Consider the following 18,669-nt stretch of genomic DNA (forward strand, 5'->3'; position numbering starts at 1 on the left):
GATTTAGTAAAAGAGAAAACTTGAAACGTCTATTTTCAGCGTGCAAGTGCCAGATGATGAAATACAGTTGTGAAGCCCAAATGAATATGTCACGGATACATTTTCAATTTTAATCAATACAAGCTGTCACACTTGCACAGTGCAGTCAGAGAGAGATTTTCGTAGTAAATTATATTTTTGAAAAAAACCTGCACCTGGCCAGAAGCTTTACATAACAAAACGGTTTGAAACTGACCTGAAACCAGATACACATGTTGGGTACCGGTAGCTGAACTCAACCTCAGACAAATGCAGCGTAATTAAACGCAAGCATTTATTCAACTTGAGCTCTGAGTGTGTTTCTCTTATATTCGACCCAATTTAGATATTGCTACGTCCCTGTCAATCTCCAGTCTGATGACGGAGTGCTTTCTATAAAATATGTTACGAAACAAATGCAATAAATGTAATGCTGTTGTTAACAATGGACATTAAAAAGTAGTTAAAAAGTAACTTTGAATGACCTTTAATGGCTATAATACCATTTTAGAAGAAGAGTTGTGTGCTTCACACAGCCAAGACAATTATTTTAAATGTTAAGCTATTACCCATAAACAGGAGCAACATGTGAACTGGTGATTAAAAGCTGTTAAAGACACTACAAAATGTATGAATAGGTTACTGCTAAAAGGCGTAGCAACACCAATAACCAAATGCAAATTTATCAAATGTAGTAGTATGTTTGTGGATGACTACTTGTGAAGTTAATGCTTTTTGGTTTTTGTTTGATCACTTAATCCATCCATGATTTGTGTGTTCATAGACTCTTTCTAACTATTGTGATGGCTTACGTTTTATGTAGAATAATGAGTCAATCAGTTTGAAAACTGGTGCAGTCTACATGTTGCTCTCAAACCAGTTATTCTCAGCTTCCCTAGTTTGCATTTGTTTGGTGCTCTTTGATGCTACCACTCGGTGTTACCAAAGTCAGAAATGCTCAGATCCTACACAAAGGGGCTTCAATTGTGGAAAAATATTTACCAACATACATCTTGATTAATGTTTTCCCATCCCTGTGTATAGTGTATGTATTCGTACCGGTGGGTTTGTGTGTGTATGTGTGTGCGTGTCAGTCCATGCATCTCTTGGGTCTCTACTAATTAGGGATATTCAGGCAGAAATAAGGAAAACAATTAAGATTAATAACACCATTATCATTATTTGCTATCACAATTACTATTTTGTCATGGATGCATTTTTTCAGGACGTCAGATTTTTTTCATAGCACTTGAACTCATTTAAACAAGATTCTGCTTTTAGACCCACAATTCCTGATCACATCCCTGATTAATGTTATTGCGTTAACGTCAGCATCACTGTTGTCCTTAGTTTCTATCGCCTCCATGGCAAAAATCTACAAAACAATGTGTTTTTTTTAGAAAACTGTCCACTGTGCTTGATTGTTTTTCATGAATTTGTAAATGACAGGCCATCTTTCTCGTTGATGGTCAAGTGATTCACTCCGTTGGTGGGCAGGTCTTTGCTAAAGCCTGACAGCCAAGTGGTAAGAGGACAACATCTGTCCAGTCTTTTTAGGCTAGATGTTAACGAGCAGATCAGAAGTCCTCAGAGAGATATGATTGGCTAAACTCCGGATTGAAAATCAGGGCAGATCACCCACGGTGAGTGGTAATTGGTCACCGAAGGAGATGACAAGCATTTCCACTCACTTTCAGAGGGGAAGGGAGGGTGTGTGTTGATTGGCTGTAAGGCACTGGCTCGGGTGTGGTCAGGACAGATCAGTCATGCTGAGGCTCATGGGTAATCCTGGACGGAGGTAAGCCACCGGGACACGACCATTCTCACCGGTCGATCCTGTGATGGATAGACGAGCTTTGGAGCGCATTGCATCTGTGAATTTCATCTGTACAAGGAAAACACATGTTAAACGTGTTTTAATCAACACTAAAACTAGATACACATCTGCTTCTGGTGGACCATCTGTTCCGATAGAAAGTTAACCTTGAAGGAATGGTTCATTATTTTGGGAAATATACTTATTTGTTTTCTTTCCAAGAATGAGGAGAAGATTGATGGGGGAGCATACTTCCTCAACTGTTGAACAATCCCTTCTAATCATCATCAATATTGTGATTAAAAAAGAGTAATGTGGAACAAGACAATAACGTAGAATAGAAATGCAACTCATTTTGATGACCCTTGAGGATATGGAATGAAACGTGAGCATACAGAATGAAAGTTATTATCACACAAGCTATCATCTCTGCGTTTCCTTTATAGACCTAAAATATGCTTTCATTAAGGCACTGCCCCTTTAGACGTCTGTGCAGTACACTGCTGACATTGGTTTATTAAAATATTGCTCAGACAATCCATGAACTTGCCAAAGTGTTAATTATTTTATTATTGGATTGTTGCCACCAGATTTCCAATTGACATGTATATTTTGATACAGTGCTGCTATGACCCGTGTGCTTCAGACTTGCATTACATGTCTGAAACAGTGTGGTGTCATCAGGTTTCATTGAATATGTTGTTGAGACCCTTTCCTATCACACTTATACCCAATTAAAACTGACATATTGATCCGTTGAATGGCTCAATATGAGTCAGCAGACCTCCTCTCGACAATGGTTGGACATTGTTTCAAGGAACAGCAAGCATGCAAAAGGACAAACGGAAGTGAAACTGAAACTAAATCTGGTAATTATTTGGTGCAATCTATGGTTTATCAGTAAAGTTTACAGGACTTGAGACATGAGTCTCTGCTAACAGTAGAAGCCGGGTGACAGCTGTCTTATATTAACAGATAGATAGATAGATATCTATCTATCCATTAATATAAGACAGGGACGAATGCGGGTCCAACACCCATTGAGTACACTCGCATCATACAGCTTCTGCTGTCTGTAAATGGTATTATGTATTGGTCAACGGTCAATTGTAGGGAATGTTGCAAATCAATGAGAAGTATTTCAGGATTTCCACCAGTGTAGTGCAAACCTTGCAAAGCGCCAGGCCTAAGCATCAAAATGTATTTCTATGTTTTCTTTTTCAAGCTAAAATGTGTCATACAAGTAGCGAACTCCTTTAAGGAATAACTCATATATGGCAACATTAGTGTTGAGTGTGAAGTAAGCAGCAACATGAATAATGTGACTGTAGTATTGCATTGTTTGTACAGTTTAGACTACTTGGCTGTGAATACATTCCTATATCTTGCGTGTCACCTGTTGATTAATGTGAAGGGAGTTAGCGGCCCATGCTCACTTAAGGTGGACTGTCCTTTAAGGCGGACAAGCTATTTTCATTTTAGTGACAAGTCTCTCCTAAAAGTTTTGCTCAGCTCCACCCCACCAAAAAAAAAAAATCCACTTGGCTGAACACTTTCTGGTGGAAGCCCTGAATTGTTTAAGAGAAATATTGCTTCTTAATAGAATTCGCATCAATGTAATACAGTTCAGTGATTTTAATTTTTTTACACAACCAAAACATTTCTGTCTGGTTATTTTATCCACGAAGATTCAAACATTTCTTACCAGAAAATGCACAATAACTCAAAATGTTGTTTTTGTATTATAAAATGCAATGTGGTTATTGCAGAGATTATTTTCATCCTTCACAATAAATGAATAGAAATACATGTTGCCTTAGTTTATGGTATTAAGCCATATGTGTGTTTGTGTGTCTGTGAGCGCGCGCACAGACACACACACACACACACACGCACACACGCGCGCACACACACACACACACACACACACACACACACACACACACACACACACACACACACACACACACACAGAGAGAAAGAGAGAGACAGAAATGTAAGGAATTATTTTAAAATCTACAACATTTCCTGAAGCCACTAAATGCAGCAAGACATACTGTAGCATGATGTCACGAATGAATGGACAATGTGTATAAAAGGAAAGTATCGGGTATGCTGCAGTATGACCAGAAGTGTCAAGGCAAATCAAATCATTGAGGAAGAAACATTGACTTTATGTGAGAATGAATTCTGGTTTGGAGGAAAGAAACTTCTCACATTATCTCCTTGTTAGGAACACATCTTATGCTTGAATGATGTTTTAAAATCAATGATTTCACTGAATGGTTTAATAAACTAGTGAAGATAAATTAAGGAAATAAAATGTTATGGCTATAGCTTTTGTTCCCTGAAGAAGAGAAACAAGGTACAATACACATAGTAAAGAATATCTTGTCTTTGTGTGGCCAGACTAAAGATATGGTAGTGTACCTCATTCCTCTCATTTAGGAAGGAGAAATGATATCCATCATTGCTTTCCTTTTGGTTGATCCACTCCGTACACTACACAGATACAGTAACCTAAGGTACTTCAGATGCATTTAGGAGCAATGTAACCTTGAAATTATTTGTAGCTAACAGGTAAGAGTCTCTCTTTGTTTAAGACAAAGCAAGGAGCAGTGAAGTCTTGTATAAAATGAACCACAAAGAGCCTCAAGCACTGATGTCAAGACCCATGAAGGAACATTAAACATTACTTTAGACCTAAGGCGTTATGTGTTTTGGAAAAGAACGGGGGATTCTCCCTGGAGGTAAACAGACAATTCCGAAATGATCCGACACCTGAGCCTCCAACAACAGGATCAACATGTACTCTCTCAAAATAGAGACACTCGCAGGTCTAAAATGGGGTACGGTTTCCATCCTTTCTGCAAAACAACAAAGTTAAGGCTGTAACAACCTCGGCTAAATTCTGAAGGTAGAACCACTGGATTGCTTTCTTTCACAGCGTACTGATGACACAAACACAGTTGGCATAACCAAAACTGACACCGATAATAAATCGCTACCGTTCTCTCTACGCATACTGAATCTACCATAGATCACTCAGGGAACGCACTGCAAGCTGACAGATCTGCAGCACCATAGTGAGAGCGGCTGCTGCCCTTTTGTGAGCAAATTGAGGATGGCATTATTTATTAATTTGGATGTATTTGACCTGCTCTGTAATAAATAAATGCACATAAATCACTGTTTATGAGCTGAGAGACCATTGTTAACTTGACAAGCGTTTGGAAACAAGTGTGGTTAACTTGCAAAAAAAGTGCATTTGTGTGCAAAAAAGAGGTGAATTGGGAGACTGGGTTTGGGGATGTCATCCGTGTTTATCCTAATTTTGTTGATCAGGACGGTCAATGGACTTTCGGAGCATCGGCGCCCCAAGCTTCACCAACAGGCGTAACTGATTACATGGATTATACAAAAAAAAGGTAAATGTATTCCATTGCAGATACAGAAAAAAATACATAATCAGATTACCGATACATTTGGTGAAACTTGTAAGCCGTCAGGTAGACGTCAGGTAGACGTCAGGTAGAGGCAGGTGGTGTGGAAATTACTAAGTATGTATATTTGTATGTGTTTAGCTTTTCAAAAACTACATTTTCACTGCGGTCAAAAAACACAAAGGTGATGCGCACCTGTGTTAAAAGGGCGGTCGAGCAGCAACAGCACCATGAATTCCATTCATATAACACAATATCAATAACACAAAATTATATAATTTTAGGGTGAGGACATCATAAAATATATGAAATAAGCTTGAATGTAGAAAACGACATGGCACAGACCTAGAGATTTGATAATTTAATTGAATTAATATAGGAACTGATGAACACTAATGTGCCAAATGATTTGGATGATGGCAGAATTTTCACAGCTGGAAGGCAGAACATGTGCTGCACTGTGATGTTTTTCCCTCTTTAGCAGACAAATCAATGGGGACATTTCAGCATTTTTCTTTTCTCTTGTCTTTATTTGTATATTTGGTATTGAGGTAATCCAAAAGTAATGAAAAGTAATCTGATTACAGAACTTTTATATTGTGATAGCAATTGTATCAGATCAATTCCACCACACTGTTCACCAGACACATCGCTTGATAAGTTTGCATGGGGCAAGAGCTCCTGGGAAATTTTCTATAGTTGCATTACGAAAATCGAAATTGATGGCTCAGGGGGAGAAAAAAAGCTGAGAACTTAGATGGTTGGCAAAGGAGAGGTCAACTCCAAAGCCAGTTTCTCAGCTACCTGACAGTACAGGGAGAAAGAGGTTGCGTCATCCAGCCTAAACAATGCAGAAGCAGTGTTCTGGTCTCAAGGCAAAGGCTCTTGTTCATCTTCTGACAGACCATGTATATCCAAGCCATGTCCAGAATGTCATGGTCATCATGGCCACAAGCGAGCTCAAGGTGCTGCTGGCGAGTGCTTTCAGAGGGCTCGACCTTCAACTCTGCTAAATCTTACACATATTCCATATGGTCAACCTAGCTAAGTGCAGGAAAGTCGGACAAATGCTTTACGCCGTCTCACTCAGGACAATCTGGGTCTCCTGACTCCGAGAAGAAGAGGTAGTGCCATGCAACAGTCGTTTTTTTCCGAGTACTTTCTCCACAAATGTGACCCACCATTCCCGGATTGAGTACTGAAGCTGGCGACAAAATGCACAACTGAGGCTCAGTCAATACTTTCCAAGAGGCAATAATCCCCAGGAAGTCATTTTTGTTCTTAGAAGAATCACACTCATGGTAGGCCGATTGGAAACTTTTTCTTTGCCTGCTTTACTTTAGTATTTTTGTCGGGGGTGTTCTGTAACACTGAAGTAACCAATCAGAGCATAAGTAGCTAATTTCTTATGCTTCATAAACGGTGTCTTCAATCAGGCCATGCAGGGGTGTGATATCCCATGTGTTGTAACGAGTAAATCAACTCAAAGGGAACAGTGGTATTTATCACTGTACTGCGGTGGTATTACACTTACATTTGTTTTACCAAGAAGTCCAGCGTTTGATGATGCTACTAGTATAAACCATCCCATCTTCAAAATGAAATCATGGGCCCGCCTAATGAAAAGCTGATATTAAGACGGATGGCAATGATTGGCCAATGAGTCAGTCCATTAAAGAGGATGATTGGCTAGAAAGTAAGAAAGGAGGATCAGGAAAGGCAAAAAGTAAAAAGGGAAAAGTGGAAGTGGGTAAGAGGACAAGAAAGAGAGCGGAATAGAGGAGAGGAAAGGAAAAGGAAGGAGAGCGGTAAAGGAATGCAGAGAGGGTAGGAGGTGTGGTTAAGGGGAGAGGAGAGGTCAGGGGAGGTGAGAAAAAGGGATAGAGGAGGTGAGCAAGCTGTTGGGTAATGAGTGAACAAAGGAAAGGAGTTTCACAGCCATATACAGTTTTGACAAGATACCTTGTATGCAGTGTTAATCGAGACTTTATTATGGTCTTCATGTTACCTTTGTTTACCAAGAACAACTGCTGCATTCGGAATATGCAGTAAATCATACCACTCTGCAATGCCAGTCAGCCTCAGCGGCAACTTTTGTCTCATTGTAGTGATAATGCAAATAAGCAAAAAGATTCCAGGTTCATGGACAATAATGAAATCATACAGATCAAAAGCATTGTGGTTTTTCTTTTCAGAACAGGTTGTACTATTGATTAAGTATTACATCTAAAACCACCACTAATCAATTGGAAACAAATCAGCAGCTTGGAGTCTTGCTGAACTAAAAGTTGGAATCACATTTTTGTCTTTGGACAGTGGAAGATCTGCTTGTCTGTCATTTATTCATTTGGAGCCTGAGCGTCCCATAAAATGAATGGTCATTGCAGTGATAGACACATTTTCTGTTTGAATGATGGGTCTAATTATTCAAGCTGTACCAAACCAGTTTCCATGATCTCAAATAATTATGGTTTAACAAAAATAGCTGTCTGGTGACCAGTGGATTAAGGCCTCAGTACCTCTTTTTAATAGAAAATTTAAATGTTTTCATTCCCTAATTATCTTCTTTGATTTTGCAATTTTTTTTTCCGATTCAATGTGAAATCACTGCCACTAAAACTAAACAACAATCACTCCTTAACAGCCTACCAGAAAAGAGAAGAGCATTTGAGCAACTCAGAGTTTCATTGCTTGTGGCTTAAAAGCAATCAAAAACAGTTAAGGGGAATCAACAACTTTAAGTTTTCCCACAAATGGCATTATGGATCATTGAGGCCCAATAATGCAGTTTGCCATTGAAGCTGCTATGCACCACCATGATGCAGCTGTTGTTCGATGGTATGAATGAAAGCCAATTACAAGTTAATTGTCTGAACATTGTCTATGACTGTGAGGTTAGGAAAGTTTTAGCCATCAATCATCGCTCTCCTACCCGTGTTAGATCTTGACACTCTCAATGCCGTAAACGTTGTAGCCCTCTTTATAGGTGGCGTAGTTTGGCTGGTGGCTGGGGGACAGCATGTTGAAGTTGGGGGCATGTTGAGGAGAGGACAAAGTGTGTGTGTAGTTTCCTGTGTGCTGGGGGGACGACAAGGTGTTGGCTGCCACCTTCATAACACAAATAAAGTCATTGTTATTACTATACTGGTTGTAACAATGATGACTCTTTAGCCGTGTGGCTGTTATGAATAATTCATGTTACAACAATAGTTTGACTACTGATGGCACCAAAAATAGATAACTGCAAAAGAAATATGGATTTGTATTACAATAGACAGTGAGAGAGAGAGAGAGAGAGCGAGAGAGAGAGAGACAGAGACAGAGAATGGCCTTTTAAGACCTGTCTACACATGTTGCAAATAATGAAAGAATAAGAATATGACAATTACATTATGACAGAAATGCATTATAACTGACGACTTCATTCAATTGCCCCAATTTCAGTAAATAAAATACAAAGGAAATACAATGATATAAAGGTGATATGTCTGTTCTGAATTCTGCAGATTGTGCTTAAAATATCAACCTGAAAAAAACAGCCAGAATAATCATGAATAAGATGACGAATATCACTATCATCACTGGGACAGACCCAGTGAGCCCAAATGTGTTTTGAGCTTGAAATTAAAGGTCCACAAGCTATTAACAAATATCTGAGGAGGAAATTTGTTATTCTGAAAAATAATTGCGGGCTTTAAAACCTTTCCCACAGAATGTCCCATTTGCACCATTGAGCATTTAGCCCGTTAGTCCTTTTGCAAATATAATATAATATTAATAAAAATAGAAATAGTATTTTTTGTGGAAAAGCATTAAAAGCATCCACTGTACACTACCAGCTCAACACCAAACAGCAGACAGGAAGAGTTAGAGACTATTTAGAGACTAGCTGGTGAACATAGTGGAGTATTTAGCAGCCAAAGATAAATATATTTCACTTAGGATTTACATTCATCAGGTGGCCAGAAACATAACTCATATTGGCAAATATGAAAACACTAAATCACTATAAATCTGACAGTGTTTACCACAAACCATTCAAAACCTTAAGATTTCTGGTAGAACCTAAAAACCGGCTCCTGTAGGGAACACCAGGTCAGTGAAACAGCAAGGAACCTTAATTAATAATTAACATTAGTGGTTGACCAGAAGTCAGTGGATGGCCGGAGAAAGTAGTTTGTAAATGCTTTGGAGCAGACACACAGCGAGAAGATGAAAACATCTGTCTGGGTATATACTTAAGACAGTAACTTCACAAATAAGGTTGAAATCAAGTGTAGACTGATGCTTCTGTAGCGTTTACGCACTGACGAGATCTTGCGTCTGGTATGAATTTGAGGTAAGACTCCTAGTTGTGCACTTCAGATGTCCTTTGCACATTCATTTGCTAGTTTATTAGGTCAACCGAGCTACAACTAATGCATTCTACTCCAGCAGCCCTAGAATAAATCCTACCTTCATGAAGGTTCTACGGTTCAGTTTTTCTTTTAGTGTTGATTAAACTTAATGGTCATGAGGCTGGAGTTTGTGCTGTACAGAATTGTGTTGTACTGAGGGGTGTTTCAATTATTTTGTACGACCCCCTTGATCTAAATAGGATGGACGGTATAAAGTATAATGCAATAAAATTCAACAGCATCACAAACAACAAAAATGACCATGAAGATGTACCTAATAAACCGGCAACTGATTGTAACCTAATACATGGATAATATCATAAAGACACTGGCATACTATTTCTTACATTACATTGAGTGCACTTCTATGTCATATCAATTTCACACACATAATTTCACCACACAGGATTTTGCTTTTCTGGTTTTCTGACTGGAAGGCATTCGATCATTTGTATTTGTTTCATTACTCATCACACAAATTCAGACTCAGTATTTTTAGTGAGAATCCTACATGTAGCAGATTTAAAACTGTTTCTAAGATGGAAAGTTAATTTAAATGGGTATTTGAAAATATAAGGTATACCTTCATCTTTTTGGCCTCTGCGCGACTCTTGTAGCAAAACTCTACCAGCGCTACCATCATGGCCAGACCTAGACCTCCGACCAGGATGTAGAAGACCCCTGCTACATTACTGAGAGACAGGGCGCTGGTCTTCTCCTAATACACACACACACACAAAGGCAAAAAAAAGAAGGCAGCCAGCCAGAGAAAAGTGTTAGTGGGGTGTTTTCATGTTAACAGCCTGACACACTACCATTAACGTGTCATCTGCACATATGTAACTCCTCATAAATACAGATTATTTAAGATTAAGACAGCACAGTCACAGACAACTAGGGTAAACCTGACCTGCACACACTTAAACCATTCGTACCTTTTATCAGTTTGTCTACGTGTAAATATGTGTGTACCTTTGTATGTAGTGTATTTATGCATATGTGAATTTGTTTTTCACTGACATCACTGTGTTCACAGAAGTCAGCACTTACTTTGATGAGTACAATTTCATCATAAACGAGAGAAAACTTGGAAACTGTTGTGTTCTATTTCATTCTTCCTGAAGGCGAAAAGCAGTGCTTAACACTGTACGTTATCCTTCCTATGTGACCTGGGATGATGAAGGGAAGCCTTGCCTGCAGTCTGTGTCATCATCAAAGATGTCCATTGCAGCTTCTCGCAGGTAATCCGTCAATACAGGTTTAAACTAAAAGCTTCAAATGAAAAAGCAGGTAATTGGATACTCTTTGCTAGTAGGCCTGTAACTGTATGGTCGGAGCAATGTTTACGTCCTCCTATCACAGCTACACTTGTACCTCTTAGCTCACAGACAGGTGTTTACGCTGAGTGCCTACCATTATGGATAGGATCTTCACCAGCTCTAAAGCTCGGCAAGACAAGTAGCCAAATACAATGTTCACACTATGGACAAAGATACATTTTACAGTGATTTGGCTAAGAGATGCAACTGAAAGACCTGAAATCAGGTAAGTGGACCTAAGGGCTTTCTTTTTCACGTACCAAACGTTTTATCCATACCATCGCAGTTCTGTCTGCCAAGTCACCAAGTGCCATCTATGTATCATATAATGCTTAAAGATTGCCTTGAGCTTGAGTTTCCAGGAGTCAAGGGAAACAGGGCTCCATCCTATAAGGTACATGCCGCCTCCTGTAAGGTCTGCCAGCTGTTCAAAGTTGAGAGTAATATATTCTATGTAAAAGAAGATAGGCCCCTCTGAAGGGTCTGGGTGTAGCCTTTTGCAGAGCAGATACACCCACGCCTAAACCCACAGAAATGGGGGAAACAAACAACAAAATAAAATTGCCTTCACGCAACATGCCTACCCTTCAAAAAGTCCTTAACCTACAGACATGGTTATCCCCTTCATTACCCCAAATAACAACGCATTACCTTTTCTATGTGTATAATGTGTGATTATTGTGAAATCTCCATTTACAACTCTTACTTTGCAAGACATTAACTGTGAAACTGTGTCAGAATCAGGTTTCAGACAGACGGTCAGACTTAAACATCAGTGTTAAAACAGACAAAACAAACACTTCAGTGAGCCTAACTGCTAATGCACAGTGAGTTTATCTTAAGACGTTCCACTCTGTTTTCAGGACACTATTTGTTATTCTTCTTATCAACATTATACTTACAGTTTGACAGTTAAACCTCCATGCTTTAACCTCAGCATTACATACAGCTGGAACTAATCTGTACTTAACCATTCTGTGCAAGTTGTGTTTCCTTCAGGTTAACACCTATGAACATGTTAAACTACTGTGATCTTGAAGTGTAGCTATAGAACCAAGCTATATGTGCATGTGTGAACAGACAATGTGTTTGACATATAAAACTAACCTTATTGGTGGAGTCCTTGAAGCCACACTCTCCTTTATCGTACCACCACTTGTTTTTCATCTTGTCTAGGGTCCCTTGCTCATTCAGTTTCAATACGACAAGGTTTATTGGCACTCTTTAATGGAAATAACATAAATAACATCATTATCAATGTTATCTTATGTTATTAGTGGCGCAGCAATTCTCACACTCTGGTCTAGTGACCAAGACAGGGCCCACTAATGTTTGTTATTTGCAGGGACTTCATTCGTCATGAATGACACTAAAGACATTGAAGCTTGGTTTGGGAGATTATTCTAGCCCCCAGTGGACTGTGTAGACCTTTACGTCTGTAACAAAACTGTTAAGAATCAAGTCTTTTACTGTCAAGGCCCCTCTGTTTGGCCTCAGAGACAGAGAATGAGAGGTGCTGCAAAGAAAAGCCTTTCTGCTTTCTCAGCAGTAGTATTCCTCCAGGCCAGAGCCATAGATAAACGGAGTTTGCACAAACTCTTTATCAACAGCCCTTCTCCTGCACTGTTGCTGCCATCTGGTATGAGGTCACCTGACCCTGACCTTGCCCCTGAAGCCTGCCCTAACCCTGACCTCAACCAAACAGGGTGCAACACATCTGTAAAAGAAGCAGCACAGAGAACAACGCTACCTGCTGGTGGTGCTTATACGCAACTGCTAAATCTAGTACATGTAATAACAATGAGTATTGATTTGTTCTTGGATTTATGTGAAAGGCTACAGCTACAGCACGTTGGTACCTTCACATGTGGCGTTATAACTGTGCTGCTCCTTTAGGTCTTTTTTTTACACCTGATAACCCAGCGTTACCTTCATGTTTGTGTGTTTTAGTGTGTACATGTGTGTGTGTGTGTATTAACCTTGCTCTCCCCTCCTCCGCTGCCGCATTCGCCCTTGTCATACCACCACTTGTTTTTCAGTTTGTCCAGCAGCCCCTGCTCGTTCAACTTTAACACCGCCAGGTTCACAGCATTTCTACATGAACACAGTGGCTGTTAGCAGTTCAGTTGTTGTCAATGTCAGTCCTCCTGCTGGTATGCATGTTAGCAGCATGAACTCTTAATCCTGAGCATAAACAGATGATACACAGCTGAAATGCTTCTCGTGTCTTAGCAGCAAACTGATCAGTATTAGAAATGATTAGCTTTAACATGTCTTAGCAGCTAAGCTGGCTTACTTGCCAAGTAAGCATGGAAATAGGAACGTTGAATAGGTCTGCGTTAGAATCACATTATATTCCGTTATATAACCATAAAGATAGGGTTGGGTTCTGATAGCCAGTTGTTGATTGATAATTTACAAATCTCTTATAAAATCTTTTCTCTCTCCTCGGTCTTTGTTACAAAACATCCATGAATCAGGTTCCCATTGTCAGCTGGCACTGACTGTTGTTTTTGCAGGTCAAAATGTATTTACTTGCTGAAAGGCCAAAATAAAATTGGCTTTTGTCTGGTTAATGTGCTTTCTGCAAGCTATTTTTGTGTGAAACCCTGTTTTCCCTTTAAATTGTGTTTTCTGTAGCAATGTCTAGATCGGTTATGGTTACATTGAACTTGCTAAAATAATTGAGATCTTGTAATCTTGAAACCGGTGGCATCACTGAAATGAAAGACCTAAAGTATTGGCAATAAGTTGTACCAGAGGTTTGTCTGTAAACTGTGATGGATGTTTAAAAACAGACAATTTGCGTAATAATTTTATCAATTGCCTTCATTCTCTCTTCCAGGTAAGTTTGACTAACCAGGTGATGTGTTTACAATGTGATCATCTGACGGTTCCCTTTTAGTGATGTCACCATGTCCCAAAATGATCTAGAGTTTTACTGTGAACTGATTCCCAAACAACAAAAATAAATCCACAGCTGTAATAAACCATAGTTGGCCTTTAAGTTAAGGTGAAGTTATAGTTTTGCGTATCAGAAATTATTGATGGGAGTTGGGTTTAGTTTGGGTTGAGGTCAAGTTTGTGGTTAACGTAAAAATTGTGTAAGGCTAAGGTAAGGGGTGAAATGGTAATTTGTAATTTAAAAGAGGTAAATTCTGAAACCTCACTCAACAGATTGGCACGTCTCTAGAAAAAAGATCTAGCGTCACGATCATGTCAATTTTAGATATTGGAGCGCTCAGCTCAACTTTTTTCTTATCATACAAGCAATTATAGATGGGCAGGTTAATATTTCTGAATCAGAACTTCTGGTCGATACATATTTTCAATTTGGAGCTCTAGATGTTATATCGTGTTCAAGCCGCCCAAAATATCCTAATTGCAAAAAAACAGTTTGGTCTAACTCTACAATTCAGAACAATAGACCTCATGGTCCTTTCATGTTTTTAGCAATTATGTTCTAACATTTATAATATGTTTAGGAACACATCTCAACTTTTACTTTGCCTGGAAATTAAATAGGGTCAGAATTTTAGATATATTTACAAATGTATAAAGCTGACCCTTTCTAAAATAGATTCGATAAGGGATTTGAAATAATTCAGATTCAATAAGCTTGTTTAATATTGTATTCAGTTCCATAAAATGCCATCAGATCCCAACCATATATAGATATAAAAACAACTAACCCATCCCATCCCAGTTAAAATATTTTATGCATTGCTCAAACCAGTAATCATCCTCCCCTAAGCCAGCTTTACTGTCATTATTCAGACCAAATCTACATGAACACCATTACTTTGAGTTTGGTAACATTCACTGATGGTGATTCTGGCTACCGCCAAGTATTAGGCCATTAGTTTTCATGGGTACTTTCACATCTGTGTAAAAGTCACCCAAATTGATGTACATGATTGCATGATTAGACCAGGAGCAAATGGAACTGTCATTTTAGCATAGCAAAGGGGCTGAGTCATGTATAATTCGGTGAGGCAGATGAATTAGGAGCAAATCAATTTTCTAGCATTAGCGCCAAGTTTCCCTTTCATGCTAAGTCAAACTAAAGAATGATTATTTTCGGTTATGATATAAATCAGGATTAATTTATATACCGATATATGAAATAACAGTCACCAATATGGTAATCAACACAGTCACCATTACGTTTCATGGATTTACTTAATTAACTATTTTTCAGATATTAACTCTGCATACCTAATATTATGCATGTCATGGTCAACTTCATATCAAATGTATTTAGAATAGTTGGTATAGCCAGTAACATTACAAATTGGTTGTGGGTTTTTTTGGGAGTATCCTGGCTTGTGTAACTTAGCCAGTGTCACTCAAGATGTAATACCTTTGAAATTGTCGTAAAGTAACGAGCTCTTAAAAAGTAGTTATTTTTCAAACTTCATTCTGTGTTTTCACTATGGGAATTGCCTTGGAAGCTCCTTTGACACCATATCTGTCCGACATACCAGTCAAACCCCGTCCTCCCAAAGTCTTTCTTGCACTCTACCCTTGACAAACAATACTTAGCTCCCTCATCTTCACAAGGCTATCTTGGATTCTGCTTATTAATAGGTAACCTGTTCCCAGAACATTTTCCACAGTTTCCAGATTGTGCTGAAAGAGTGTGAAGGAAATAAGCCATTACTGGTCCAATTCTTTCAAGAGTATGCTTCCTATCAAGGGCTAGTCAAAGCTGAAGATCACAGAAATTGTGTGATGAACAGAAGGCAGCAATTGATGTGGCCAACAACCCGACCAAGGCCTTTTCAGCCCAGCCTTGGAGGCTGGAAGCAGGATGGAGTAGCCATTGACCTCTGCTTACCCCCAAAACACATCCCTTGCACCCCTAAGGGTACCCAAGACCGGCTTTGCTGCAGCAGTGTGGCAAAGGGTGCCAGAATACAGGCAGGACAACACAGACCCCATGGCCTTAAGTAAACATGCCTTTGCTGCTTTGACAGCTAGAATGGCCCTCCAACTGTTCATTTTGAGAAATAACAGCATCAGAATATTCTCCTACAAAGATGACTATCTTATATACTCACAATTGCACGTCAGCAGGCAGTCAGGGATTGTTATTGTGATAAACCATCCCAGGGATCTGTCTCCCTTTTTCAGCTGGGGAAAGTTCAGACTGCCTACACCCTATGTGCCTTATGGCTTCAGTGATATCTGTAGTATCTCTCAGTCTTCTTATAATAAGAGATTTTCAACATTTGGTAACACTATCACAACTGTGCCCTTGTGATCACCTTGGGTTCAGGCAAAAAAAAAAAAAAACATTGACTTGCATTAGCTGTGGCCATAGTACTGTTTTCCAGGGTAACAATGACAATGGATGCATGCCTGTCAGAGTGCGGGGCAACCATGATGGGCAGAGCAGTGAATGACATTTGATCCCTGAGGCAGTGTTTTTAGCACTGAAACATTTTCTACACATCAGACTACCAGGGTGGCACTTGCTCCTACACAAGAAGCCCAGTAGATAATTATCTAGAGTAGCATGATATTGAACATGGGGGGCCAAATCTGCTGTCATGGGCCAACCCCTTTGCGGTATTAGACCTTCCACCCTCATGCTGTGGAACAAATCTGGCAGAGATAAGGCCAGGCAATCATAGATATCTACACCTTATAGGAAACCCCCTAGTATCCATTGTTTTTCTCTGTGTGTAGATGCTCACCCAGTGGCCAAACGCCCTGCTCTATGCCTGCCTTCCTCTCAGCGTGATCCTTCTCGCTCTAGCAAGAGTGTGTAAGATGTGCCTGCAGCCCAAGTCAGATTTTGTCCCTAAATTTGATTCAGCCTATAGGTTCCACTAAATGGATCTATCAACGTTTCACCCACCACCATTCACCTCAGTGAAAGAACAGAGACTTAACACATCATGACCTGTGTATGTGCATGTGAGCAGGACAGCAAGATTCAGGAAAGCTGATGAGCTGTTTAAGTCCTGGGCCACACAGGCAAGTCATTATATCAACAGAGACTGGCCCATTGCATTGGAAAGCCATATATCTGGTGTGAAGGCCTCACAGGCCCCTCAGAGTTTGAGGGCTTCTTCCACCAGAAGTATGGCCACTTTGTTGGCTCAATTCAAGGGGAGTGTCAGAACAGAACAGAACTGCATTTTGAAGGGTACCCTGGCCGGCATGCTTTGAGGCTTCAAGAGCTTATGAAGTCCAAGAGTGGTCTATATGTCCCATAGTGAAACACCCAAATAAGTTTGAAAAACAACTATGAGTTACTTGATGTTATCATTCCTCATAACGCAGCATCATTTCTAACAATGCTTGAATAATTATTCGCAATTATTTCAATAATTCACCAGTCTTCATTTTTGTAAAACTGTCTCGCTCAGAACATATATACGACTGATCTAAATCTGTAGATGAGTCTAATATGTCTTTGTGCAACCAGCCCAGTGTTTTTTTTTTTTTTTATCTTTTAAAGAGCCTACGTTTATTCATTAACTCTTGAAAAGAAGAAGAGACAATCCAGCAGGAAGAGCTTATTAAGTTAAAGTAACGATGTAATGGCAAGACGAAAAGGCGGTGAAATTTATGCTAATGAGGAGTGGTATTTTGGACCCTAGTGAATCAAGCCAATGTGTCAATAGCAAACCTCATGTATTATGTAGTGATTAATGCAGGCGACTGTTTTCAAGACATCTAAAATACTCTATGTATATGTCATGTGACTAATGACTTGGCATGTGCTCAGTTCACATCAGATTTGATGTTGTACGATTTGAATTTGATGATTTTCACATTCCAAAGGATTGTGAGTGTGTGTTTTTTCTGAACTGAACCCACCATTAAAATCACATCATTAATCATCCACTTTGACTGTGATAGTGGCAACAAGGGGAAAAATACATTAAATGACAAAAGTACGATCATGCTAGGAGCAGAGACATGGGAAGATCATTTTGGCAGAAATTAAGTGAATGATTTGTCCAGTATTTGCTGACTGAAAGTCATGGAAATGAAAAAAAATAAATGTCTCTGGTTCTACCATGCTTTAGTACAACAACAGTATATCATACAGTAGATCTATCAAAGGGTTAGACTTAAAGCTCCATTAAGCGATATTAAAATTGAGTCAAGTAATGTGAAAGGGTTTTATGGGCTGCTGATCAGCACACAACTGTCTTCCAACCTCCCCAAACTCATAGCTTCAGTTCACAAGTCTATCTGGTTGAATCTCAGTGATTGTAATTGAGCCACCACCCCCCAATATCACAGCACCCAATTGAAACTCTCTGTATCTTACTGTTATGTTCACCAATGGCCCATTGCAGAGGAATAACCACCACTTGATCCTGATGCGGACATCCTTCTGCTGCTAGAAAGATATTCTAGAAGTCCACAAAATGAGCAGACAGTACAATGGATCCCACAATGCTCCATATGCACAGGAACAGGATCTGGGCTAGGACATCATATTCAATGTGTCTTGGCAATGCCCACAGGCCTGCGACAGACAGTGCCTTGAAGACCTGCATTTTGGAAAAAGGACGCCCAAGTCATCTAAGCCTATGCGTGAGCCATATCAAAGTCAAAGAGAACTGCCGATGAAGGCAGTCTGGGTCAGACAATCTTCCGTCAACATGAGAACGACAACCAGCTTGCACCGACTATGGAGGAAATGCTCT

General features: G+C 39.5%; 1 protein-coding gene across 2 annotated transcripts in view; it reads right to left on the minus strand.

Annotated features, from left to right (window-relative positions):
• Positions 1-1,628: 1,628 nt before the first annotated feature.
• Positions 1,629-18,669, minus strand: part of LOC306784258 (glutamate receptor 2-like) — a gene marked incomplete at its 5' end in the record, with an annotated part of 44,044 nt that continues 27,003 nt past the window's right edge. Inside the window, 4 exons of one of the 2 annotated variants that reach the window (XM_079278146.1) lie at positions 1,803-1,903; positions 8,210-8,385; positions 10,258-10,392; positions 12,973-13,087. In XM_079278146.1, coding sequence (XP_079134272.1) covers positions 8,215-8,385; positions 10,258-10,392; positions 12,973-13,087 — 421 coding nt within the window. In that variant the 3' untranslated portion in view covers positions 1,803-1,903; positions 8,210-8,214. Of the gene's footprint in view, positions 1,904-8,209; positions 8,386-10,257; positions 10,393-12,972; positions 13,088-18,669 lie in introns of both variants that reach the window. The other variant, XM_079278147.1, reaches the window with a different exon arrangement.

The sequence above is a fragment of the Melanostigma gelatinosum genome, assembly GCF_949748355.1.
Source record: "Melanostigma gelatinosum genome assembly, chromosome: 11".
NCBI lineage: Eukaryota > Metazoa > Chordata > Actinopteri > Perciformes > Zoarcidae > Melanostigma > Melanostigma gelatinosum.